Source organism: Chroicocephalus ridibundus, chromosome 11 (assembly GCF_963924245.1).
Source record: "Chroicocephalus ridibundus chromosome 11, bChrRid1.1, whole genome shotgun sequence".
NCBI lineage: Eukaryota > Metazoa > Chordata > Aves > Charadriiformes > Laridae > Chroicocephalus > Chroicocephalus ridibundus.
Genome location: NC_086294.1, coordinates 16,746,517 through 16,773,637, shown reverse-complemented (window position 1 = coordinate 16,773,637; position 27,121 = coordinate 16,746,517). Strand labels below are relative to the sequence as shown.

Here is a 27,121-nt window from a genome sequence, read left to right as displayed (position 1 = left end):
AATGTCACAACTGATTTGGTTTTTTTTAACGAGAAATCAGAATCTATGTACAGTCAGTAAATTACCAAGAAAAACTTCGAAATGTTTTATCTGTTGTTAATGTATTTTTCTATCTTAAGGTATGTTTTTTATGAGACTTTCTATGGGTCGGGAGACAGTGCAAAAGAGATTCTAGGGAGGGGGTTAGCGTTACGAAACAAAGATGTTTACCTTTCTGTGTCTTGCTGTGTCATGCTGCGTTTAAGACTCTGTGTAGCAGTATAAATTACAGCTTTTAAAAAGTATCCTTGAACGGTGGTACATCGGTTGGGAAGTTGTCCCGTATTTTCAGCTAAGAGCGATTGACACATTTCTTTCAAAAAGTCCTTAATTGCTAAAGTGATTAGTTGGAGACGAAAGATACTCTTTACGTAGTAAGAGGATTTTTCAGGCTTTGCAATATTGCTGATTTATGCACATCTTTTGCTGAGTACCTCTAATGCATCTAAAGGTGTTTAGTAAAAGCACTGGTGAATGATCCAACGCTGGGGGCTGAAGGTTACGCGGCAAGATGGAAAATTTTGTTGTGAACTGTGTCGGAAATCTTTTGGATTCTTCGGAGATGAGTTTGATTCTCCCCACTTTTGACACAGTTCCTCATTGTCTCAAGTGGGAGAATAAAAGGATTCCAGGTCATCAGTTTCCTATGAATAGTATTTGTACTTGTGCCCTTGACTGAAATTGTTTTTGCTCTCTTTTACAACTAGAGTGTTGCAGTGTTCTGTGCTCTGAACCCCTTCTCCCCCCCGCCCTCCCCCCCCCACCCCAATTTGTTCTAGGAGTGCCTGTGTTTTAACAGTAAATAGATTTCAATCTGTACAAATATGTATTAGTACTTTTAGAAAGTAAGCATACCTTTTATAATGCATCCTTTATAGAACTTACTGAAAATACTGAGATTGGATACTTAACAACATTTTTTTCTGTTTTGAAATCTTACTTTTTTTTCTCTGAGGTTCTTGCTTATGCTCCTTTCATCTGGTTCGTGGGGCTGATCTTATTCACAGCTTCGTGTCTTCATCTTTTCATTTCAAGTATTGTCAAAACAAAAATTGTTTATCAGAAAACTTAAAACGCTGTCTACAAGTAGTAGGGGTATGCTGTACTGTGCAGAGAAATACCATTGAAATGTAAATATCTTAAGTTGCAAACTTACCGTTTCTCTGTTTGAAAGAAAAAACAAAATGCCAGTATGTTCACCCTCAGTTGTTTGATCCGGCAGCTTTGAAATTAGCGGCTGCAGGATCTGGCCTCTACATCAGGTATTTTAATATTCCAAAGCTATGTGGCAATGTTTATTTTGAAATAGTAGTTTAGAGCTGCCTGTTCTGTCAAAGCATTTGGAATAGATCTGCTTTGGTTTTTCACCACCTAGGCAAACAGACACACAAATCATAAAGTGCGCTTGATTCAAAGTCAAGTTTCCATTAAGGAAAAAAAATAATTAAAAACTTCTGTGAACACCTGCTTGTTCAGTTGTTCCATGCTGGTGTTTAAATACAGTGCACTTTGCTATTGACCCAGTACAAGTTGTCTAAGACAAAAAGGCATAATTACTTTTAAATAAATACTTTTAACTCCTTATCAGCTGGTGCTTAATTGAAAGTCTTCTATTGCTTGTATTTCATATACTTAGAGGAAGAAAAAATAGAAAATCTGCTTGAGGTGGTCTAATTATCTTACCTCTCTGGTGGTGGAACTACTAATAAACTTGATAAGATCTAACCAAGATATTCCTTGCTGTATTAAAACTCTTCTTGGGTAAGCAGAGAGACTGTGTACAGACTAATATGAGTCAAAGCTGTCTTGCAGAGGTAGTACCTGTGCAGTTCTGCAGTGGAGGGGCAACGTCCCTCGTATTTCAAGGTTTACTTTATGCATTCATGAAAATAATATTTAAAATCAACTTTGGCTGCCAACGATGTTGTCGCATGGTAAAGAATAGACTATAATTTTATTTTTCAGCTTTTTGAGATTAGTTATATATAATAGGAAGAAAAAGCATTTGTTTAATAACTCCCTCCTCACCTCCTAGTTGAAGTAAAATTAGTATTTTTCTCTGAATAAGACCTGTAAGTTGCAACTCATTGCCATTTGAAATATATAATTCTTCTTTTATTTCATTCTTTGCATATTTACTGCCACTTTGTCTAACACTTAAATATTCTGTTTATAATGACAGAATTTTGATCAAATTAATGGAAAATTGAAGAGGGAGCGCGTACACGAGTTAGCTTCCTTGAACTTACTTGTGTTAGTTGCACTGATTTCCACCCTTCGTCCTCCTCAGGGAGTTTTAACATTCTAGGCTGAAGTGGCTTGTGCTAGGAGATTTCTGAGTGCTTTACAAATGGCTAGCTCGTGTCTCCAAACCTCTGGAAGGTACTTGCCTTGCACCTGAAACGTAGCTGTCCTTGGAGAGTGGTGCAGGTACCTTGAACGTTGCAAAATAAAATTATGCAACAGTCTGAGAGGCAGGGAAGAACCTCCATGAATTGCAGCTGTAGAGGAAAACAGTAATTTGGAATTTGCTTTAGGCAGCAAGGTTAAAATCTGCATTCTTAAGCAAGGTGTCAGGAAATCTTTGGAGACTAAGTGCTTAGTGTTTCCCATGGGAACGACCATACATCCGACAGCTTTACAGCTTCATAATGTACTGAGTGTTGGCTCTTGAGAGACAGAAGTCTGCACTGCTCCTTCTACAACTTTCTGTCTTATGATGGCATTCTTTCAGATTTCTTTATCTAAATAATAAAGGGACTGCAAATCAGTGTTTTCTTTACATATTTACTTTTATTAGCCGCATTACATGCAGTCTTTAAGTATTTTCTAAGTTGCTTTCTGTTGACTTCAAGACTTTTATTTAGTGTGATAAGTGTTTGCATTACATTAACTTATTTCTTCTTTATTGCAGTGCTCATATCTCTCCCATAAGTATCTTGCCTGCCTCTGCAGAGTAAGTATAATGAAAATATAAAATGTTTGAATTGTGCTGTTAGTAGAACACGCATAGAAGATACCTCTTCTTCCAAGAAAAAGAAATGCAGTAGGTTTGATTGCAGTTATGAATGAACATGTGCTAGTGTGAAGTATTTCACTTGTGGCATTTAACACTAATGTAGGAAAAACCTAATATCTGTCAGTGTCGTTGACAGCAGAAGCAGGAGAGTACAGTATGGTAGAATCTAGATTCCAGAATGCTTTGGTTTTATACTTAGATACATCATAGGTGTTTGACTTTAAAATGATTATAGCATTTACATTGTATTTTTAGCACCACTTCTAGTTGTTAATATTGAGTACAGTTCAGTGGAATTGTGTGTATAAATGCGGAGGAAAAATAAACACACAATTACAGAGTTAAAAATGGGGTGAAGTAGTTTAAGATTCTTCCAGGAGGAGTTTTTATAGGCCTAATTGTGTATTTTGGATGAGCTGGCTAAGAAGCACTCAGCAGAGCAGTCTGTTTTTAAAGAATGCTGTTCTTTTCTTGATGTATCTTTGGGTGTATCCTGTGTCCTTCGTCAGGTACTTGTGCATTGTCTCTGCTATTGGTTGGCTCTTGTCTTTTAAGATTACAGCCCCCTTCAGCATAACTGGCTGTAACCCCTCCTGAAGTGGAATCTGCTCCAGGATTGATTCTGACACAGGATTTTACACATTAATATATTAAGCTTTTATAAGTTTTTGTGTATAGTTATCAAAAAATAAGTTAGTCATTGTAATGTGTTGATTACTCTTAAAATACTGTTAATAATCTTCATAATACTTTATGTAAATCTTATGAAATAAAAGATAGTAGGTGCGGTAATTTCCACTGCCTTTTTGGTAAAGTTAGTCTCTTTTTGCCTTGAAGTACTTGTCATCAAAGATTGCTGTCGTGTGTAAAGTTTGTTATCTCTGCCTTTCTGCATAGATCAATGCAAAAGAAGAGTACTTAATATGAATTTTGTGTCTTTTTTCTTTTTAGCATTTTAGAAAGAACAATTAGAGCAGCTGTGGAACAGCACCTTTTCGACCTGCAGAGCAGCTTAGATAACGATCTTAAACATATACAGCAACACAGACTGGGCTGTAACAATGAAGCAAAAAATCCCAGCAGGGATGAGGAAGGATCTAACAACCAGTAAGATTTTCTTCTATCTGTAATGAATTCTATAGGATTGTATGTCTTAACTCTTCCAAAACCAACTGTCACTCACCTCAACCCAAAGCAAAAGTTAACGACTTTTGCTATTAACTTCAACTTATCTCGTATTTTAAACCAAATCAACTTCCATCAGTTGCCAGTAATCAACAGCTCTTGAAGCAAATATTTTGAATTGATCTTACAGTTAAAAATGTCGTGAAGTATAACTGCTTGACTGCTGAATTCTGTGCAAGTAGGACAAGAACTTAAATTTACGCAAGTGCGCTCATTCTTATCTCACCGATGTTACTTACGACACAATTTTACCATATGAAAGCTATTGTAGATGCTGTTTCGGTTTCTTTACCCTATCTTTCCACATCGCTATTTTACTGCTCTGTCTGCCGCTGTCAACAAAATAGCTAAAAATGCATAGAATGAGTTCTGTGGGTCTATTTGCGTAGCAGTTCAGCCTCATTTGATCAGCTTTTATTTTTCTTGTAAATCTTGCCATGTTATGAGTGTAGCGATTGCCACGGCAGCATTAAGAAGCTGGTATGTTTTGGTGCTTTATTAAAAATAAATAGTCATGATTAATACCCAAACTCCAAAAATATGTAGTTAAGTAGGACTTAGTACCTAAATTCCTTTGTTGCTCAGAGCCTGAAATAAGAGAAATATTCAGACTCAGATGCTGTTTTCTGAATTGTTCGATCTTTACTGTTTTTAGAAGTCTTATCTGTGACAAGAGATCAGACTAAAGTTAGCAGTTGATCATAAAAGTAATGATCATTGCTGGTAATGATCAATTAAAACTGAGTTTTAGTGATTTAATGCCTTTGAAGTAATTAATAGTAAGTGGGTAATTGCCTGAAAGACCTGTTGTAGCTGAATTCCTTCAGTTACAGCGTAAGTGCTTTAAAGGCTGGCTGACCTCACAGAAGCAGAGGCTAAAAGTACTGTCACTGCAGGTTTGAAACCAATATACTCTTCTGGCACAGTGACTATTTCAAATGCTTGTGATCATCGTTCCACTGTGGATTAACCGTAATAGAGGTTACATGATAGCGTTCTTGATAGAGGTTGTCTGGGTCCTTTAAAGCAGTGCCGCCAGCAGACTGTGCACAAGGCAAATACACAGTTAAATGAAGAACTAAAGAATGCAGCGATCCAGTGCAAATTTCTTAGAACTAAATTAAAATAATTGCCAGAATTAAGAAAAAAAGAGTTAAAATGTTAGTTTCTGAACCATCCTGTTTAGTATCTGTATCTGATAGAGGAGGGGAATTTTTTAAAACTAGTTTGGAATTCTTTGTGAGCAGGAAGAGGGAAGGCAAGGAAGTCAAAGGCTTGTGATGAATTACAGAATCATGTGGGAACAGGGATGGTGGCATGTAAAGAACGTATGGACATAAATACAGTGTAAGTTAGTTTTAATCTGGTGGTACTGTTACAAGCCTTAAATTGAATTCTAGGAAGATTAAATGTTAGAAATTACGGGATTTCTCACTGAAGGGGAACATAGTGATACTAGCTGTAAACTAACTGGCTTCAGTATTGGGAGGAGTGTAGCCACAGCAACTTTATGGAGTTGCGGGAGTTTCAATATGTCGTTGTTTCTGGCTGTTGGCGCTTTTATTCCTTAGGGCAGCATAATAAGTGGGGGATGTATGCCTGACCTTTAATACAAGAATCAAATAAATACATTTTAATATGTCTATCATGTGCTGTTGTAGAAAACCTCATAAGTATATATAAACTACATAAATAATTAAATTTGCTTACAGGTGATTCAAATTGTAGATATTACCAGTATCTTTGGTCAGAGTAACTGACCTGATGTTTGATACTGTTTAAGGAAAACAAAAAAAAAATGTGGCGTTTTTTCTTTAGAGGTGGAACAACAGGTTGCTAAAGTCTTTCTGTTCTTATCTTTAGGAATGATGTTATTGAAGATAATGACACTGGTAGCAGTGAGAACACAGGAGACTGCTCTGAAGTATTGGTTTGCACTGATTTAGACAGTGAAGCTATGAAACATGATACTGTAACTGAGGAAGAAGAAAGCGTTCAGGTGAGAGGAAGACCTCCTGTATTAGAAAATCATAAATTGCTGTGACTTTAGCAAAGTGCTTTAGAGATCCAAGTTTTCCTAATGGCTCTGGTGTAGCCTTACATGGCGCTGTTGCTCTGTGCAGTTAATTGTCTTCTCTGCTGTGCACGTTTCGCGCACACAGAAATTTTTGTGTACTTTGGTGCAACTTGTTTGGACCCTGACTAATATTTTTCTGTTGGTCTTTCACAGGTACCAGCCCTTCCTTCTGCTCAGGTAAGTCAGTATATCAGCAAGCATAGCACCGGTTAGAGTAGCATCTGTGTTAGCAAAGGCTTCCTGAGGAGCAGAAGATCTAGAGCTGTGATTGTAGCATAGCCCAGAGTTAGTCACACCTTTTGCTGTATCAAGAAAGGGTAGAAGTAACAGTCACCTTGAGACTCTGCAGCCTCTTGACTATGCTTGTGCTAGGAAGGTGTGGCTTTGCAATTAGCTAATTACAGCCTTTTCTCACTGTTCCCGGTTTCTTCTATGGTAGGCCTAGATGCCCTTCTCAACACATCTTCATCTCCTTTCTAGTTGAAGGAGGTTCTGTTACATCTCCTTGGACCTCTTTGCTTATATATTTGACTTCTGCTGTGCTGATGGCTTGAGTCCCTCCATACTGACATGTACGCTTAGAATGCATACCCTTGAGGTGTTCAGGAAAAGAAAAAAGAAAGAAAATTAGACTTGTGACCTCCTGAAGAGGTTCAACACAGTATTGTCATCTTGAAATGTATCAAGATCAACTATTTGTATTCTAAAGCAGAAAAATCCGTCTAGAGTGTTGCATGAGCACATATCACGATGTGATGCTAACATGCTTGTAAAAATAAAATACTTAGTTGTATTTTTTAAAAGCTGTTTTACTCAGAAAATACAACGTTAATGATACTTGAAGTTGCTGTTAAAGTTTAGAAAGCAACTGAAAATGTAAACAACAAACCACAGGATAATCAGGTGTCATAGATTTAATTTTGGCTTTGTTTTTATAGATTATGTTTGAATTGAACGGAGTAGAGTCATATCACTGAAAGAAGCAAGTAGTGTGCGCAGTTTGGTTGGAAACCCAGTAGCGTAGCAACTCTAAATGTTGAAATAATTGTTTGCCCTGTACAACAAACATTCCTCAGCTTTGCTTTGAGCTGCAAATTATTAGATCTTCACATACAATCAAATGTGAAGGTTTGTAGTACGTACGGCCTGAATTTGTAATGATGGCCTGAACTGTACCAGCACTTTTTATTAGCAAGAAGACATTGGTCTCTCATTCAGGGTATCTTTATGCGATGAAGCAATGCTGTAAGATATGTGCTGACAAAAATGAAATCGAGTAGAACAGTAATATGCAAGAGAACGTAGTTTCTGCTGCTCTGTATGAAACAGCACATCTGCAGCTGTCAAATAAGCAATTCTAACGAAAAGTTCAAATCTATAGTTCCTTATTTATTTGGTAAAACTTTTGTTGTCATAAATCTAAATGATGAATTCTGTGGGTAGAGAGATTTGCTATTCATATGTAGAGAACTTTCTACAGTGGTTTTTAGCTTCTTGCCTGTGAGTCCATAAATCTTTCTGAGGGCTTCCTGGAAGATAACTAGATAAGCAAACCTATTGTTAGAAGACGTAAATTAACCAGAAGAATTTAATGGGTCTGTGAACTTGAAAAGACAGAAATGGATGCTTTAGTGTAGTGAAACTGTGAGACTTGTCTGGAATCTTATGTTTTTATTAAAACAAAATGTTGCCGTAGCACTTCTGACTATTGTAATGTATTCTTCTCCTAGCCTTCTGTTTGCTTTCTTGGATCCCAACTGAGTCTTTTGAATCACCCAACAAGCCAAATTTTTCAATTGTTCCCACTAAACTAGCATATTGTTTTAGAATCCCATTTGGTAAATTAAAATTTCACAAAATGTATTGATTCTCCAGGTTCTTTACTGATGCATTAGTGCCAAATCTTGTTAGAAAAAAATTACTAGATTGTTATCCTATAGCGCAAAATGCCCAAAACATGGTGTTGCAATTAGATGATATTTTATCCAGTTCAGGTGACTACTATGTTTGCAAGAGCTCTGTTGAAAGCACAGGGTAGAGTGGCATATTTCTGCCATCAGTCTTTTTTGACTGGTTTTTGTAAGTCTTCTTTTATTTGTAATATTTGTTTTAGATTTTCAGTCTTTTGACAATGAAAGCTTTCAAAACCAACAGAGAATGAGTTTCTCATATTAACTCCTAACACTTTACTTTCTCCTGACTTCCTAGTTAGAATATAAGCTGAACTTTAGAAATCAAAACTTGGAAAATACAAATGTAGATGGAGAAACAAAAATTGCAAATTGGTGGCTTTTCAGTGCATTTTATGCAGTTCCAATGGTTTCAAAGAGCAGCTGAGAAATGTGAATTACCCTTCTTATGCAGTACGTGCACTTCAGAGTTCGAATGTACGTTACCAAGCTAAGAATATAAAGGGGGAACGTGGTGCTCGGGAGCACATGGTCATGTACAGCTGTGCTTCTGTTGTCGTACCTGATGTCGTTCTTGTCCTTTTTTGCTTTGGTACCAGCGGTAAGGTGGCATTCTGGGGTGAAGTTTTCTTTTTTCAATGTTAGTTTCTACATTCTTGTTAGTACGCTACTTGCAATATTATTGGAGAGTTGTACCATCCGGTGAGATGTTAAAGGGAAATCTACTGGTTCTTCTGTATGAAAGGAGTTTGAGAAGGTCATGTAGGGTTATAGGAAACAAAAGATGTGCACGTGAGCTCTGCTTTGGGTCTGCAGTGGAAACAGAAGCTGCTGTTTCCACAATTGCAGTAAGTGTGACTATGCAAGACTTGCACAGCTCATCTCTAGGGTGGAAATAATCTGCAGGAGGATGACAAATGCACTCGAATTAAAAATTGTTTCCCCAAATTGGAATTTGGCTTGAGGACTGAAATAATGTAAACAGAAAAATGAAGTGTTGTCTGATAAGGGTGAATGTTCCTGTCAGCAGTGTAAAACTGGCACCTGTTATGTATATTTGAACTCTCCAGGTAACTTTTATTTTATATTCAGACATTTTAAAGAGCATTTGTGAGAAGTTCTTGAGTCTGAAACCAGATGTAATCTGTTATTTTAGAATGACATTTTATATTTCAAAATTCTTTTATTCTCCCAAATAAGACATTTTTGGAAGAAATCAAGTACTGGGCTTTGGTGTAAATGCTTAAAGTCGTCAGTCTTCCTGTGCCAAATTTTAGTGAACAAAATGGTGACATGTATTCATCTGAACTTGTTTTGTGAGATGGTGTCACAGAAATGCCAGCATTTCTTCATCCCCTTCCTAAATAAAGTGCTGTTGCTGCTTTATTTAGTGACAGGGATTAGTAGCTCCTTTTAGAAAGTCTGTCAGTCTTGTTTCATTTCATATATGCTGAGCAGAAGTCTGCATCCAAGTCAGTTGTTTTTGAGACTGGGATATACTTACTGCCATGATTTTGGTCACCCCAAACTTCATGCTATGATTGACAATTTGCAGTAGAACTGTTGGTGTTAGTATTTAAAAGAAATAATAGAAAATGGTTTGTCTGCAGGTGGAAAGTAATTGTCTGTCTGTATTCTAGTGATTAAAACACCTGGTTACTGGCCTTACTTTAGATCTAAAAATATTGCATGGTTAAAAAGTATGACTCCCACCCCCACACGAAAAGCTGTGCTTTTAGTTCTTGAGATTTTTTTGTGGTCAGCGATGATTACAGAAATGTTTTCAGCTAAGAATGCCATTCCCTAATCTTTCTAAACATACTTTTTGCCAACAGACTGCAGATGTATTATTGGAACCATGTGATAAAGATGCAGATGTTAATGGAGAAAATAATAGTGAAAGGTATGTATTTTTCTTTTGTCACTTACATGGTAGACTGTGTAACTTTAATTTTGAAAAGTAAGTGTACCAAACTGGTGATTTGTGTCAGCACAGTGTAACATAAGGGAGGTGAAACTAAATACAAAACTTTTCACATGTGAAAACAGAGAGAATGAGATGGAGTTCCCTTTTTACGATGATGATATAAAAGACAGGGAACTTTATGCACTTAAAAGAGAAAATAAGTACAAGCCTATATAATGTATATCACGTTTTTCTTGTGAATAACCCTATGTTCTGGGCAAGAGAAACAGAAGTAGTAGTAGTTGTTTTCTTTAAAATGCTCTGGCACATTTTATTGCTCTTAATGATTGAACATTTAATGCTGGTAATAGTGACTCTTCAGAAAACTTTAAGTTCATTTGCAGTTTGAGTTCAGCACTGATTGAAATTTCAGTTTGAGTGAAATTGAGTTTTAAAATACTTGCTCCCAGTTTGGGAATAAAGGTCGGAGCTGTTTTTATATCCAGCTTGGTTCAAGTCCAGTTGTTGTTTACATGCTTCAACTTGAAATTCTGTGTGAAGAACAGAGGCGGGGTGGGGGAGGGAAGGCAACATAACTTTTGCTCCCCAGGATTTGAACTATCACTTTAAGGAAATCCATTGCACATCTGCTAAAACTGGACTAGGGTACGTAAGAATAAAATGTACAGGGAATATAAAGTATTTACTGTCCATTAGGAATTTGTATTTAAAATCATAACTAGGTCTGTGTCTTTTTTTTTAGACAAAATAGTATATTGCTTGGTGGCGATGACACAATATCTTCAGAGATGTTTCTGGTAAGATTATGATTTCATTTGTGTACAGATACACTGCATCTAGTAAACTTACATGAAATGCAGATATGAAGAAAAACAATAATTTTAGCTTTTAACATCTTACATTGGTTGACCTGCTGCAAGGTTTGCAAAACCTCTGTTAGAGCTCTCATCGAGCTTCAGAAAACTTGGCAGCAGAGCAAGCTTAGACTTATGCATCTGGTGTAAGGAATGTTTTGTAATGCAAATCAGTGACTACCATTGGTGGGGGTGGAGAGAAGCTTCTTTGTAATTCTTGAGTTAGGAAAGAAGAAATTAATATTATGGTTTTTTTTTTCCTCCAGAAAATTTCCAGAGGTGCTGGAACTGACACTGATTAAGTACCTGATTTCCAGTTGCCAAATAACCATAAAATTGTCTCTTCTGTTATTTAAATACAGGATTCCAGTAGCAAGACTTGTGATCTTAACGCAAATACTGATTCAGAGGTGTCAGGGGTTGGCAACGTTAATGTTTCTGAGGAAGCTCTGGGTGTCCAAGTACCACGTCTAGATCTGAAGAATGTATCTGATGGTGACAAATGGGAAGGTAATTTTCACCCTTTAGTTCACAATCTAGTTAGCTAGTGATGATAAATAGAACATCTGACAAAGCAGAAGCAGCAGACAACTTGCACTTTTTTTTATTAGTCCAATCAGTATAGTATGTTCCTGCACACATGGTAAGATTGACCAAGTCATGACATAGATCCCATCTTTTCTCAGAACTATCTACAACTTACTTAGGGATCTTAAAAAAGTGTAAAGAAAAATTAGTCAAAGGAGCAACTAAGGAAAGCAAAAAAGCCAAAGTTTCATATTAGAGGTTTGTTTGGTGGGTTTTGTTTGTGGTTTGGTTTTTTTTTTGTTGGTTGGTTGGTTGGTTTTGGGTTTGGTTTTTTTTTTTTGGGGGGGGAGGGTAGATGTGTTTTGTTTTTGTTTTTGACTTATGGTTCCCAGGACTCTGAGTCTCTCATCCACGACCTTAAAACCACTTTCTCTGATTATGTCATACAGTTAATATTCACACTGTGTCTTGTTTTTTCTTTTTCTTTTTTAAATGTAAGCTACTGAAGTTCTAATACTAGCTAAATTTGACTTATAATCACTAAGCTACTAAACACAGCAATTTATATTTCATTTATTCTGAAAAATCTGTGGTGGTTTTGTTTTAAACATCAGGAATGTCAGATGTTGATTTCCATGTCATTGGACAACTTGAAACAGCTCTAAATTTTCAAATAAAAGTTAAAGTTGCAAACGGATATTACTTTAGTGCCCCTTCCATTGCTGGGATTTTAGGAAAAGCAAAGCGTTTGAAACATAGTTTTCTCTCAGACAGGATTCCTTATGTTTGTAACCTTATTCGTCATGGCCTTCCAGGTTTAGCAAGCCCCTAAGCTCGTGACTTTACTAAACTTTGTTGCTCAAATGGCTGATAATAACTGTTTAGACTGTTGTTTTACTTGAGTAAAAACATAACCCCTTTGTAACCACAGCAAAACACTCTTGTCAATATCTTTTCAAAGTTCTTATCTTTTTATGTGTTCTTTATATCCTGTTTCCTCTGCCTAGTGTTGATGTTCTGAATCATCACACCTTAAAAACTGCAAATGATACAGTTTCCTAAAATACTGTGAACTGTCACCGACAGTACAATGACCACAGTCCACTCGTTTCCAATTTTAAAAAACTGCAAATACAACTTGTTAGATACAGTACAGATTTACTACCCAGGGATGAGGTTTTAACTTCCACCAGGCTGTTCTAGTGACAGCTATTCTTTGAGGTGCCTGTAAGTGTCACAGTCGAATGTTAGTAAGACACTGGTAACAAAGAATGACTGCACTTTACTTCTGGTTGCAGTGTTTCAAGCATTAAAATTAGTGAAGTGTACCTGGGATGTACGTAGTTTAACAGTGCAGCATATAGTTGCAGCATGTCAGCACATAAAACTTTGTCCTGGAGCTCAAACGGTAATAACTTACTGTTAATTTGTCACCAGTGTTGACTGTTTGCCAAATTAATTGCCTGCATTAATCCATCCTTCCCTTTTAGCTCTTTTACAAATTACAAGGTTTGCAACTTGTGATTGGCTTACTTAGATGTGTAAAATATTTGCTGGTTGGCCTTCTTGAGCCCTGGCAGGCTAGAGCACATCATGTCCTGCAGAAGTTCATTTACAGGCATCCAAAGACACTGAGTCCAGACTTTCATTCTTGTTGCCCAAGTTAATAACTTTGTCTAAAGTTTAAAAAAAAAACCAAACAAACCTGCTTATGTTCTCAGTGCTTTATTTACATTAATTGCTTACATGCACATTACATTTTGTTGCATCCTCTATTTGTGTTAATCTTATTTAATACGTATTCTCAGAAGGTTTGTGGCTACCATTTTCATTATTTCCTTAAATCTGCTCGTAAAAGTTGCTTTGGTTTTACTTACCCAAATAGCTTTATGACCCTTTCTTGGAAAAGAAAGTAGCGTATCTGTATATAAATGTATATTATAAGCTGCTTGGTAGAAAAGTCATAGTTTGCAAGAGGTGTCATTTCATTGCAAAGCAGTTTAACTTTGGCTGTTCTTTAGTCCTGTTTAGAATGGTTATTAGGATCTCAGCCTTCCAAGGCACTGCAAGTCCTTGTGGCATTCCACTGGAGTAGATTGGCTTTGTAAAGAAATCTATACTAGTCCAAATCTTGTTACAAGATTTGGGTTATGAAAGCTTATGTGATAGAAAACCTAAAGGCCTGTAACCAACAGAGTTCTTGAACATCAAATGCTTGCTGGCTTAAAGCAAAAATGCAGATCTATATTTCTGAGTATTTTTTTCTGCATTTGTCCTGCTTTGTGGACATCGCCACCATCTCTTATTTTTTACCAGCTGCGAGCAAAAAAAACTATTTAGAACTTGTCTTTTGTTACTGTGAGGATGCATGTGACTCTTATTAAACTACAAAAAGTCTTTACTATTCCTGTGTCAGTTCTTTGTAAACCTTTTTCAGTAAAAAGTTCAAATTCGCCAAGGACTGAGCATCCTTACCTTCCACTGAAATTGCTTGGAAGCTGAGAGTGCTCAGGGCCTGGCCCAAAAGATGGGATGTTTTTCCCTGGTACTGTATCTTCCTGCTTTACATGTTATGTATAGTTTGTTCTGACTGTGCTGTGTGTTCACTTTAGTATTTTTGCCATTCTTTTTCATTTTATTAGCACCATGCCCTATCACTTTTCCCCTCATTGATTTCAAAACAATGCATCTGCAGAGAGAAGGGGAGGGTAAGTATGGTTCGCCATACGTTCAGTTATCTGCCTTTTGATAGTTTATGGTTTGCTTTCTAACTAACCCTTCACCTGCTGTCCCTTACGTCTGGGGAATGTTCTGATCTGCAATTTTTTTGTTTACTTTTTTCTAAAAGGTCCCCTTCTTGTATCTTGTACTGTGTGAACAGGCAAGATTATAGCTTAAAAACAAAATGAAAAATCCCAATAATACTTAGTAAATGTACGATGGAAAGCAGGTACAAGGGTTATTTTTTTTAAACTCTGTGGGTTTTATTGTTGTTCTGCACACTTTGAACCCAGTTTTCAAATTTCTGGTTTGAACTGGAAAACAGAGGCAATGTTTTCTAAAAGCAAAAAGGGGGGTGGGATTTTAGATTAAAGTGCTTGGAAGGCCGTATCAGCTTTTTGTTAGACAGCAAGAAAACCATATCTGAGAATTGTAAGGGATGTTAGCAACTAACTTTTTTATAGAGATCTAAAAAAATTGATTGTTTTGGAATCCCCTGCCTAAAAGAAATCACCTTCCCCAAATTAAGAAATCTCTTTTTCTCAGTGGTGTCAAGATGGATTTAAACTTAAAAACCCAACAACGCTCCTTTAAAAAGACTTAAGCAAATGGGTATTGTACCTAAAGAGGTATTTTCAGGCTTACCTTCTTCAAAACCAAGAGGACAATCTTCCGAAGTACATGCATAAGGTATAAAAATTAATTTTCACAGAAAAATATTGCAACGGACAATAAATATATTCTTCTAACTTCGGATTTCTGAGAAGTAAATAAGGCTCTTTTACACTGTTGAACTGTTCAGAAATGCATACTCCCAAGATACACTTTGAAAAAGGGATCCTAGTGTGCATACTTCATTTCAGTACCTTTTTCTTTCAATCGTTATATGACAGAATTTGTAGCTTTCTGATGTATTTCAATGTTTTTATTCACTTTGTGTATGACACCACATCCTTTATAGCATACAAGGCTAAGCATTGGGTATGTATTTTTGTTTCCTTTTTACTCTTGTTTGTAATTCTGTTAACAGAAAGGTACCATGTTATGTCCCCTTTTTATCTTCTAGATCCATTTCCTGCTTTCAAATCTTGGCAGGAGGACAGTGAATCTGGAGAAGCTCAGCTTTCGCCGCAGGCTGGAAGGATGACTAATCATCCGTTGGAAGAGGACTGCCATCCGATATTGTCACATCGTAGTTTGGATTTTGGGCAAAGCCAACGTTTCTTACATGATCCAGAAACATTAGATTCTTCATCCAAAGCACTTTCTTTTGTTAGGTATGTTTCTAATGCAATTTGGTGGGTGTTGGAGGAGGAGATGTTACTGCCAGCGTGAAATACAACTGTTGAAGAACCTCATGTGTTTTCACGATATGAATTAATTCATAGAATCATAGAATGATTTGGGTTGGAAGGGACTTCAGAGGTTATCTAGTTACACCCCCCTGCCCTGGTCAGGGACACCTCCCACCAGCCCAGGTTGCTCCAAGCCCCGTCCAGCCTGGCCTTGAACACCTCCAGGGATGGGGCAGCCACAGCTTCTCTGGGCAACCTGGGCCAGGGGCTCACCACCCTCACAGGAAAGAATTTCTTCCTCAGATCTCATCTAAATCTCTCCTCTTTCATTTTAAAACCCTTCCCCCTCATCCTGTGGCTCCCCTCCCTGATCCAGAGTCCCTCCCCAGCTTTCCTGGAGCCCCTTTAGGGACTGGAAGGGGCTCCAAGGTCTCCCCGGAGCCTTCTCTTCTCCAGGCTGAACACCCCCAACTCTCTCAGCCTGTCCGCATAGCAGAGGGGCTCCAGCCCTCTGGGCATCTTCGTGTCCCTCGTCAAGACCAAGGTCAAATGTAGCATTATATGGCCATTTGGCTGTTCTGCCTGCCCAGGATCTGCCATAGTGAGTCACACCAGAGGTTCGTCCGGGATGGTGTTGTGTCTCTCAAAGTGGCCAGTGGCAGACACTGAGGGAAAGAGTATAAAAATAGGGCAAGCTTGCACGGATTTCCCTGACATTTGGTCAGGGCTTCTGACAGCCTGCTGTAATGGCACTTCCTGGGCTGAAGATAGTATTTATATCCTTTGTTTACCAGACTTTCCTTTTTTTTTTTTTCTCCTTTTTTTTTTTTTCTCCCCTCAGTAGCTTGTCTATCTATTTCATGTTGCATAGTTTTGGATTTGTTTTGCATAGTGTGTTTTCCACTCCCAGTAAAAGAGAGTCAGGTTATACAAACCATTGCAATTAAAATAGGCAGTAATGGTCTGGGCAGATGCGTCATTTGGGCTGTGGGAAGTCTTCATTCAGAAGGGTTATAGGAAAGGGTTAGCTGTTGGAGGGAGAGGCATGGCATAGCAGTACAGTGGAGAGTAGGGTTCTTGATGCAGGTCCTCTCATGCAGGTTGAGAGGATCAAGCCTGTTTCACCCAGAGTATGAAAGTAGAGTTCTAAATAAACAAGCTGCAAGTTATTTGTGTGACACTGGGGAGTGTGACCCTCCAAAACTGTAAATAACCTGTGAACTGTACTTTCTACTACTGTTACTATGAAAGGGAATTTAAGAAGAATTGCCATGCTTGTTAGGAAAGAAATAACCTCATAAAAATGAGAAATTTTGAAACAGGAAAGACCAAGTTTGGAGTCTCCAATTCTCTGTCTGACATAAATTTATTGATGCAAAAAGTTTCTTGCCCAAGTTTTCTCCAGTTAGCTGCAGAAGATTCTTGACAAGTACTGTTAAAATGACGCGGAAGACTGACCTGCAGAAAAGTGCTGATTGCAATAGCTGTTCTCATGCTGAAAGTAATAAGGATCTACACTAGTAGATTATTAGATTAGTATTTCTAATATCTTGAGCTACGTAGATGTCACTAGCTGTGTTGAGGGATCTTTCAGGCACCTCGTGTAACAAGCGCACTAGAAGATTCTCGTGGTCAGTCTTGAAATAAAAAGGCTTTTCACAAGCAGCAAATGTCAAGGAGCTGAACAAGTGCAAAAGGTGATTTAAAACCAGACTCACATCCTCTAGAAACATTAGTAAGGCCAACAGAGGATGTAGCTGGTTTTTAGGTAAGTGTCTAATAACTTGCCTAAGACAGTTAAGTGGAGCTGTCTAATTACCAAGGATTGTTCCATGGTAGTTTCTAGCCTAGGCTTTATTCTGTGCCCGGTACTTCAACAAGTACTGAGTATCTAACAAGTTAAATAAGTAGCCAAGCCACCAGAAAGATCTGAACTGTTTTAATGACAATGTAATTAATGGTGTGGTAGTTTATTACACTTGAATTTTACATGCTGTTTTTCTGTTATGGGTATTATATAGAGAGGAAAAAAATAACACATCACATTTTGAAGGCAGCAGTTCAAAGCATTTTGCTTCAGTAAGTAAACAGCCCTGACTGAAAACCTGAGAAGAATGGATTATGAACCGGAGAAAAAAAATTGAAATTAGTCATCTGTTACTCAAATATGCAAGTTGTTTGCACTCGTTTAATTATTTAAATGACATTTAAAAAACATTTTCAATACAGAACACGAAGAGCATCCTTTAGCTCCAAAGATGACAAAAGGGAAGACAAGACACCCTATCAGCTTGTCAAGAAATTACAGAAAAAAATCAAACAATTTGAGGAACAGTTTGAAAAAGAGAAAAACAGTAAGGTAAGTTACCACTTTTGCTTTCACTCAGTATAAAGGACTGCATGGTAGAGCTAAGGTATAGCTTGTAGTTCTAACTAAGCTTGTAGTTCATGACTGAGTAATTGTAGGTTTGCAAATGAGAAGAATCTTGATATACACCGCTGTCTGCAGAAGTGAACTGAGCAACAGCAATACTAGAAAATGTGCTGTAATTCCTGAGCCCAAAGAAGGGCAGACGGTGCCATTTATGCAGTGAGACTGAGGGGATATCAGATGAGATGTGTGGAGAGACAGAAGCATTTTACCACTCTCTGGTTCAACTTCCGATGTCATGTTTCAAGTTTATTTTCATAAATGTTGTGCGTATGTTGGCACCGAGATCTGATCTGGTACTGAGCGGCATCCACGTTACCAGTCACGTTTGCTGTCGTAAATACTACCAAATCCTGAAAGAAGTATTCATAAACAAGATTTAGTGTGTTTGTTTTCATAAAACATAGTTTTTATATTACTTTTCAGCCCTCCTATAGTGATATTGCAGCCAATCCAAAAGTTCTAAAATGGATGACTGAACTTACCAAATTGAGAAAGCAAATAAAAGGTAAGGGATGCTACAGTTTCTGGTTTTCTACAAACGTAAATTATCTACACGGCTAAAATGTATAAGTCATTCACTAAAATTCCACAGGACAGTAAAAAGAAGTTTCATTTCTAGATTCTAAACTATTCAAAATTCAAAATCAAATTATTCTTGGGGCTTTGTTTTTAGTTCATTTGAAGAGAAGCTTTGCGTTACTTGCAGTTAAACGAACCAACAAAGTTATTTCCTTTATACCTTTGGATTGAGCAATTTTTCGCATTTCAGATGCAAAGCAGAGGAGCTCCGATGGAGAATTCATACCTCAAACACGTCCACGAAGTAACACTCTTCCAAAAAGCTTTGGTTCCTCTCTTGACCAAGAGGATGAAGAAAACGGAGACGAGATGCGGGTTGTGCAGAAAGAGAAGAAGCCCACCAAGGAAGCTACGCTTGAACTCATTTTGAAAAGATTAAAAGAAAAACGAGTTGAGAGATGTTTGCCAGAAGATATAAAAGTAAGCACAAGGTTCTTGTGCTTACTCATGCTTACACACAAGCATGAGGTGTTTCTAAGAGAATAACAGAGGGAAATGGAGCACTGTCAGACACTTCAGATACCACTTTATCGACAAATTGATGTCTTTTTTGTAGCAGGCCTTTACCAAGTCCTCATATTTTAGACTCTGTGGGGAAATGATCAAGATGAACCACATTGTCCTTGCTCACTCTTTATTAAAATACGTACATGTATGTGCTGACAATATTGGACGGCTATAAATGGCTGAAGGTGGGCTGTATGGTATTAACTAAGCTAAGTTTGGCTAAGGCATCTGTATAGCTGATAATGTAGAAAAACTGTTAAAGCGATTTGTGTTTGATTTAACGTGAATTATTCTTCTGACAGAAAATGACAAAGGACCATTTGGTAGAAGAGAAAACATCTCTCCAGAAAAGCCTCCTGTATTATGAAAGTCAACACGGCCGGCCGGTAATGCTTGGTTTACTTCATCAAACTATATTAATGTATGCATAGACAACAGTAACTCTTGTGCAGTAGTAATACCAGAATTTAATGCTGGTTTGTGGGTGTGGTTTTTTTTTTTTTTCTTCTCCAAAACACAGTTATCTACTGGTTTCCGTGTTGCCGTCAGCGGAAATTACTGCATTGACTTCTAAAACCAAAAAAGTGTATGTATTAATAGGCCTGTTTTCCACAAATCAGTAGATTATTGGATTTTGCAAAGTGATTGGTGTCGTTTGGTGCCTTATATGTCTGTGAGGCAAAGAGAAATCTTAAAAATAAATGACACTGTTGAATTTCATGGGAGAAGGCCTGAAATGTTATTCTGGATTTTACAAAAATGGAAATGAAAAGATGTGGTTTTGGTTTTTTTTTTTTTTTTTTTAACCAAGTCTGTGGCATGTATCTTATGTAACTGGAGGTATGGAAGGTAGAGCAAGTGACTGGCAATTAGTGCCTGAAGTTCTGGGTTTTTGTCTTGGACAGTGATGGGCTTCACTAGTCCAGTCACAAGATCTTTCCGGTTGTTATTCTATCAGCCTTCTGGACTTGGCCCACTACCTTTGTAATCAGCGCTGCCGTGTCCATCCAACCAAGCTTTTCAGTCTAAAAGCCAAGGAAGAATAATGGTCTTGGAGATACTGGCACTGGTTCTACAGTCCCCTTAGGCAGAATATGCCAGTAGCTGTTCAGGATAGCCTTTGTTATGTTTGAGTACACAGTGGCCAAGAATTGAGAGTAAATCAGATAAAATCCCTCTACAGTTTCATCTTTTTCTTTTTTCCTCCCTCTCATTTCTGTAGAATCATCATCATTGCGAGGCACACAGTCTTCTCCCCCAGTTCTTGGTCCCTTTTTTGCCTCTTTTCCATGAGTCTTTAAAGATAGAGTTTGCTTCTACTGAAGCTCCCTTAGCTTTTTAGGAAGTCTTTACAACTTCGTCCTGAAAAATATAGGGAGTTAAAGTGAGAAAAGAGAGGAAAAAGCACCCACTTACTCTGCTCCCCTTTATCTGCGCAAACCCTATTCCATACGCACAATTTAAACTAGTTTTATGTTCCTAACTGGAATGTACGTGGCCTGGCATGAGAAGCATACCGCCTTGTGTTTGCTTGTATATTATTGAGTGACTGGTGTAATTAATTCTGTGGTTTCTCTGCCTTTAGGTTACTAGAGAAGAAAGACATATTGTGAAGCCACTTTATGACAGATACAGACTTGTAAAACAAATGTTAACTAGAGCAAGCATTACTCCTATTCTTGTGAGTAAAACAAATGCTATTTCTGTTTTTTCCCCACCTTTGAACTGCTAGGCTGCCTTTAGAAAAGCTACTAACACTGTTCCATAAAATACATCTTTCTTGTGGAAGATATAAGACGATATTGTCACTGTACTCGAGGCATTTGATTTACTGCTGAGAGCAGAGCAGTTCAAAGCTGTCTGTGACCTTGATGGCTCTTAGGAAGTAACTGGTGCTCGGTGGAAGTAAATGAGCTGTTCCTGCCATGGCTCAGGCATTCCCAAGTCACTGCGCTACGTCTGGATCCGCAGTACATATTGTACTTCTAGTCCTCCCAAGAATAGTAACACCAGTTGCAGCGAAGCTCGCCCCTCTTCTGTGCTGCGGGTTGCTGTCACCAGAGGTGTGAGCGATAGGGTGGCCTGAGAACCATGTCATTCCTTCACGCTTCCCCGGTGTGAGACGTGTTAGTGACGTCTGCAGCATCTGTACAACATCCGCGCTTTTTCATTGTGTTTTCACTTCATTTCCTTCTAACTTGCAGTGCTCTCTATTCTTTTCTTTCCTCGCTCTGGGGTCTTGCAAGAGATGAGGAAGAAAAGTTTTCATATTGTGCCAGGAGATTGACGTAATCTTGTTTATGGTACCTGTGAAAGAGTTGGGGAGTGTCAGCCAGCTGCTGGCTTTGTTCTTCATGAGCTAAAATGGAAATCTTGCGTGCTGACCCAGACTTGCAACAGAACAGTGTTGATAGTAGCTATTTGACCCTTTTAGAAGGAAAGGACTGCATAGCTGACGTGAGATAATCTCTTTGCACACAGACAGTTCTCTACCAGATTTACGTAGCTGGGCAGTGGCTTACTCAGCAGGAACTTAATCGGCTGTTTACGTTGACTCTGACTGTTCTCAGCTATCCCCTTTAAGCCGAAGTACGTTGAGATAAAGGGACCAGTTCCAGATCATTCCTTTCTTGCACGTGCATTTTTGGGTAGCTGCTTTTATAGAAAAATGGGATTTACGTTGCAGTCATATTTCAGTTTAAGGTCTATTATAATACAGTATCCCTTTTTGAACTCCAAAACACAGGTTGCTCTTAAACACCTGAGCATTTCTCCGTAACTGGTGAGTCACAGGTTAGTGGTGGTGCCCTTGACTGGTTGAGTTTTATCCCTTCTCTCTCACCTCAAAGATCTGGCAGCTGAGATCCATTTTATATTATCAGTAGCCTTATGGCTATATCATAGTCATTCTCTTTTTTTTTTTTTTTTTTTTTTTGGCTGTGAAATAAAGGGATGGGTGATAGCCCACCGAAATGATTTTAAATTCAGAAGAGATCTTGGTAACATAATTCCTAATCTGTGCTGTAGGCAACTTCTGTAAAAATATTTCTCACAGCCCTCTGCTTTTGAAATCTGTAAGAGATATGTGGAGCTCTCTAATTACCAGGGATTGTTCGGCGGTAGCTTCTAGGTAGGCTGTATTCAGTGCCAGGTATTTCAAGAATTGCTTTTTGGTTTATGTGACACTTGCTTCCATCAGAGATCTCTCAGGGGGTCCCGGTATGCTCATTGCACACCCTGAAGCCTGGATGGAAATGTCCAAAGAAGCAGGAAGCTATTTGCCTTTCATGAACTAAAGTGGTTTTTTGACAGGTCACTGTCTGTGTGTGGCTTTTGTGTTCCACCTGCCTCCTGTTCAGAGAGTCCATCTGTTGAAATTGCTTGTGCTGTCCGGGGATGACGGATGAGCAGGGTCTAATCGCCTGTGTGCGATACCTGTACAGCTCAGGGGCGCCTGCTTTAGGCTGACGTTCAAAGGATTTTGACTCTGAGGGGTGGCAATAGCTAACTCTTACGTAGCACTTCCAGTTGTGGGGCTTCAGAGGGCCGGAGAAACCGGCAGAAGATAAAAAACGGCTTTGGCACTGTGTAACTTTACTTTTATAATCTCCCTGTGGTTTGGTTTGGGAGGAACAAGAGTAAATACGAAATTCAGAGATGTTTGCGCTTTGTGAATTTTCTGCGAAACGTGTAGAGTGAGAGTCAGTGCTTTTTATTTTAAGTCAGAAGAAGAATATTAGTTTCAGATATTTTTACTTCTCTGTTGAGGATACTTTGGGCATCTTAGCTGTCTGGGTTATAGGGTTGTTTTGTCTGTAAGTATGTTTGCAGTCTTTTACTCCTCTGAAAGAAGAAAAGCCTTTATGTATTGGGTGACTTGAACAAAATTCTGACCGCACACAGCATTTAATGTCTAATTGCACGTAATGAAACAAACTTAAATTTTTGCAGGGGTCACCATCAACCAAGAGGCGGGGGCAGATGTTACAGCCCATTATTGAAGGTGAAACTGCCCATTTTTTTGAAGAAATTAAGGTGCGTACAGTGCATTTAAAAATACATCAATAAATACTTCCCAGCACTCGTAATAGGGAACTGAAATACTTCATATTTGTTTGGAATTTCTGCTTTGACGTTCAGGAGGAAGAGGAGGAAAGTGATGGTTTGTCTACAGACCTGAACGATATCTTAAAAACTGCTGTCCAAACCCAGTCTGTTTTAAGCCCAGTTGAAAACTCCGAGTCTGATGTTGAAGATGGTCAAGAGAAACTGACCCGGGACCTGAGGCTGTCGAGCACCCGCGCTGCTTCCATGTGCGTAAAAATAAAGAAGTGACTAATTCTATTACAGAAGTTGCAATTATTGCACTTACGGTCGCGATAGCAAATCTGTGATGTTGAGTGGAAGGGAGCGACACTTCTCAGGAAGCGTTTGGCTGAATGAGCGTTCCTGTCCTCTGACATGCGTGACTAAGATCTTTTTGTATTCAGTGAATTGGTTAGTATCTTCTAAACCTTCTTGAGACTTACTTGAGCTACATAGACAGCAGAAAATTTATGCCCTTTTATTAACTACTACTTCATACTCAATATTTCGCCACCAAACAGATAACATATTCCTTATGAGCAAGACAAATTTATTATCAGTGCCCCTAGCTCAGTTGGTTTTGAGTCTGCTTTGAAGAATTCAAGTGTTATTGTGTGGCCAACAGTATTTTTCTTTCACTTGAAATGTTTAGGCCTGAATTATTGGAGCAACTGTGGAAAGCCAGAGCTGAAAAGAAGAAGCTACGTAAGACATTGCGAGAATTTGAAGAGGAGTTTTATCAGCAGAACGGAAGGTTTGTTTACCCTAAAACCAGATGCTGGGGAGCAGCTTCATTTTGCAGCCAAGTATTTTTTTCAACTTTCTTATACGGATGTTGCCATATGGAATCTGATCGGTTTTAATCTCTACATGAATAATCTCCTGAAGGAGAGAACATTCTTGTGTGTTTTTAAGGGCAGAGGAAGCCTGCTCCTGAGTTTTGTTTCCTCTGTTACAGTCTGTAAAGCGTAGTAATGAAAATGGAAGAAGTGGGTTTTTTCATTTAAAAAAAATAACATTTTAAAATACTTACAAAGAAGTATTTTATATATATACACACACAACCCCTGCACCCCCAGACCCTCCCTCTGTTTTTAACGTAGGGCAGAGAAGTTTGCCCTAAGAAGTTTGTCCTTTATTCCAGTAGGTCAGTCCTGACAGTGGATATTTGCTTTACCAATAAAGGGGTGGATCATTTTTATTCTTCTCTGTATTTAGTTTTTTGGGGCTTTTTTTGAACGTATGTTGTTCTGAATTTGATTGCGCTGCTGCCCTTTGTGTGTAATAGGAGGTTTTTCGAGGTGTATCGCCTCAGGAACAAAACCAGTAATGTTCTTAAGAGGTCAGTCACTTCCTTGACTGGCAGATGGTCTCACTTGACTACACTTTCTACTGTATTGCTCCTTAAACCTAAACTCCTGGCCCATTGGTCACACAAATTCCACTAACTTACTGAATTTGGGACGTAACTCCTTTTGACTTTAATGGCAAATAATGAGGTTGTTAATGAAGGGTTGATTTAAAAATAAGTCAGATTAATAGATTGATTGGTTATAGTCCAGTCTTAGATAAATAAGAATAATTCTCTACTATCAGTTTGTGGGTCAGTCTACATAGCGAAAATGTAGATCGAAGGAAATTTATTTGTATTTTTTTGTAATGTATACACGGGATCTGAAATTAAAGTCTTCATATCCTGTTAATAAAGTCTCCAGAAGAACTTAAGAGAACGATTTATAAACAACGCTGCAACAGTTGTGCTGAATAAAAGCTGCTGGGTTTTCTATTCAGTTTTTTAGGGGATGGCAATTTGAACTACAATGAACTAAAACATAACAATGTGTCTATTATTGGTTTCCAAGCTGCCAAAACTGTTTTTATCTGCCCTAAGATAACTGCACATTGCTGCTTTTGTGCTTGGCTTGCTGTCGTACGGAGGATTTTCTTGCAACTTAGGTGTGCTTCTTTTTACAGGAACGTACAGAAAGAAGATCGGGTTCCAATGCTTGACGAGTACAGGGAGTACAAGAAAATCAAAGCCAAACTTAGGCTGTTAGAAGTCCTGATCAGCAAACAAGATTCTTCAAAATCGATTTAAATTGTGTTCCTCCAAAGCAGTGAATAACGTGGTGTTTCCGTGATACTACCACTGTACTTATTGGGCGCTTGTGTTCATTTGTCAGGCACTGTTGAAAGAATCCAGTTTGTGCACTTTATTGTGGTGCCACTAGAACATGTTTGAAGGGTAAGTAGGTCCTGGCTAGAGAGCAAATGAGATTTCGAAGTTCGAGATTGCTCTATCCAACTTTAGCAAACACGGTTTCCATCCAAGTTTGGCGTTACAGATGCATCCATCTTGTTCCAAAACAACCAGAGCTTTTCTTTTTTCTTTAGCATTCAAGGACTTTGAGACTTTTGTTATTACCAACATTTTGCATTATTGAAGAAATTATTAATAGCGTAATGCTACGCTGAACTACTCCTCTTGCCTATTTTTTATTTTGGGGGGAAAAAAGTCAGCAAATTAAACATACAGCTCTTTTTCCTGGAATATTATAAAAACAGACTGAAATTCCTTTCAAAGCACTGCTGTGGAACAACTTTAATTTTTGGTATTCTAAATTGCACCTATAACACAGTAATAATTAACTTCTATGGATTTTGCTCATTAGTGGTCACGTTTCCTCCTTGATAAAGATGACAGTGGACAAACCAGAAAGTGACCTTGCTTAGTGTCTTTTAAAACTTGGAAAACTGAAAAGTTATATCACATGCTGCCTACAGGACTTATGTTACTGTTGTTCATTTTATCATTTTATGGGTTACTATCGACTAGTGGTGACACGGTGTTTTGTCTGAATTGGATACTGCATCTCCGCTTTCGGAAGATTTGAGGACCGTAATGAACATTTCGGTGTGCGGGAAATCTGATGGCGCTCAGCCTTGCGTAGCCCCAGCAGAAAAGAACTGGGCTTAGGACAGTTAAAATTCCACTGTACCTGAAATAAGCGTGGTATCAAGGGCTAAAATCAGTGTAGTTAATGCGCACCACAGGGTGAACCGTTGGCTTTGAACGAAAAATTACTGCTGTTTATCACGATTTTGTTTTACAGTTGGAGAATAAAAATAAGTTACCTAATCCTTATGATGTAAGCAAAACAGTTTATGGGCCTTGCATGATTTAGCTGCAGAGTTGAGACTAAATAATGTTTTGAGTATCACATCTGCTGTGCTGAATGATGATTTAGCTACTAGCTTTATGCTCCGCAACAGCCATCAGCAGCTGGTTTTGATCTGGCGAAATCTAAGTGTTAATTTTAACTGGTGCTTTCTCAATTATTATTATTTTTTTTCTTTAATGTATCAGTTTGATTGTGGCCATGTTTTGCATGCATCTCCTCTCACTGCATGTTTTTCTGACTGGCTAATGTCAACGTAGCTATGATTCACACTGCTTTATGAAAGACCAAAAATGAACTTTCGTAAGAACTGGCTAGCATGTAACCTCAGAGACTTGCTGTTCTGTCATGAAGCATATGAAATAGGTTGAAAATAGGATATTTAGTGCTCAGATTTCATCTGTGTACTGTAGAATACTTTTCAGTTTGTTTTACTCTGCTTGTAGGCATGTAATTTTTGGAATTCAGAAAAAAAAAAAGCACTAAAACTATTGAGCACTGGTGGTATGCCTCTTTTTTTTTTTTTTTTTTTTTTTTTTTTAAAAAAAACCTGCAAAATAATCTGGGACCTTAGAAAATGATGAGGTTAAACTAGTCTTGAGACCATTTATCCATTTTCTTCAGTTCCATTGTGCAATGTACACTTCAGTTACTTTTCTATCAGTCTGCAGACACGGGTGTATCCAAACATTGAAACTAATTGTACTGTATAGTGTTGTACATGAATGTTTGTGTTTTATATACCACATGCAAAATGTCAATATGCACTATTTAAATGTTT

General features: G+C 38.0%; 1 protein-coding gene across 7 annotated transcripts in view; it reads left to right on the top strand.

Annotated features, from left to right (window-relative positions):
* The window catches only part of FAM13B (family with sequence similarity 13 member B), a 51,997-nt gene extending 25,121 nt beyond the window's left edge, over positions 1-26,876 (top strand). For 5 of the 7 annotated variants that reach the window (XM_063348779.1, XM_063348780.1, XM_063348778.1 and 2 more), the window contains exons 8-25: positions 2,954-2,995; positions 4,010-4,165; positions 6,107-6,242; positions 6,474-6,497; positions 10,066-10,133; positions 10,900-10,954; positions 11,374-11,521; positions 14,182-14,247; positions 15,327-15,537; positions 17,785-17,914; positions 18,413-18,494; positions 18,759-18,988; positions 19,378-19,461; positions 20,661-20,756; positions 23,027-23,110; positions 23,216-23,388; positions 23,814-23,915; positions 25,136-26,876. In XM_063348779.1, coding sequence (XP_063204849.1) covers positions 2,954-2,995; positions 4,010-4,165; positions 6,107-6,242; positions 6,474-6,497; positions 10,066-10,133; positions 10,900-10,954; positions 11,374-11,521; positions 14,182-14,247; positions 15,327-15,537; positions 17,785-17,914; positions 18,413-18,494; positions 18,759-18,988; positions 19,378-19,461; positions 20,661-20,756; positions 23,027-23,110; positions 23,216-23,388; positions 23,814-23,915; positions 25,136-25,259 — 2,011 coding nt within the window. In that variant the 3' untranslated portion in view covers positions 25,260-26,876. The remainder of the gene's footprint in view (positions 1-2,953; positions 2,996-4,009; positions 4,166-6,106; positions 6,243-6,473; positions 6,498-10,065; positions 10,134-10,899; positions 10,955-11,373; positions 11,522-14,181; positions 14,248-15,326; positions 15,538-17,784; positions 17,915-18,412; positions 18,495-18,758; positions 18,989-19,377; positions 19,462-20,660; positions 20,757-23,026; positions 23,111-23,215; positions 23,389-23,813; positions 23,916-25,135) is intronic. The other 2 variants (XM_063348784.1, XM_063348783.1) reach the window with 2 other exon arrangements.
* The last annotated feature ends 245 nt before the right edge of the window (positions 26,877-27,121 follow it).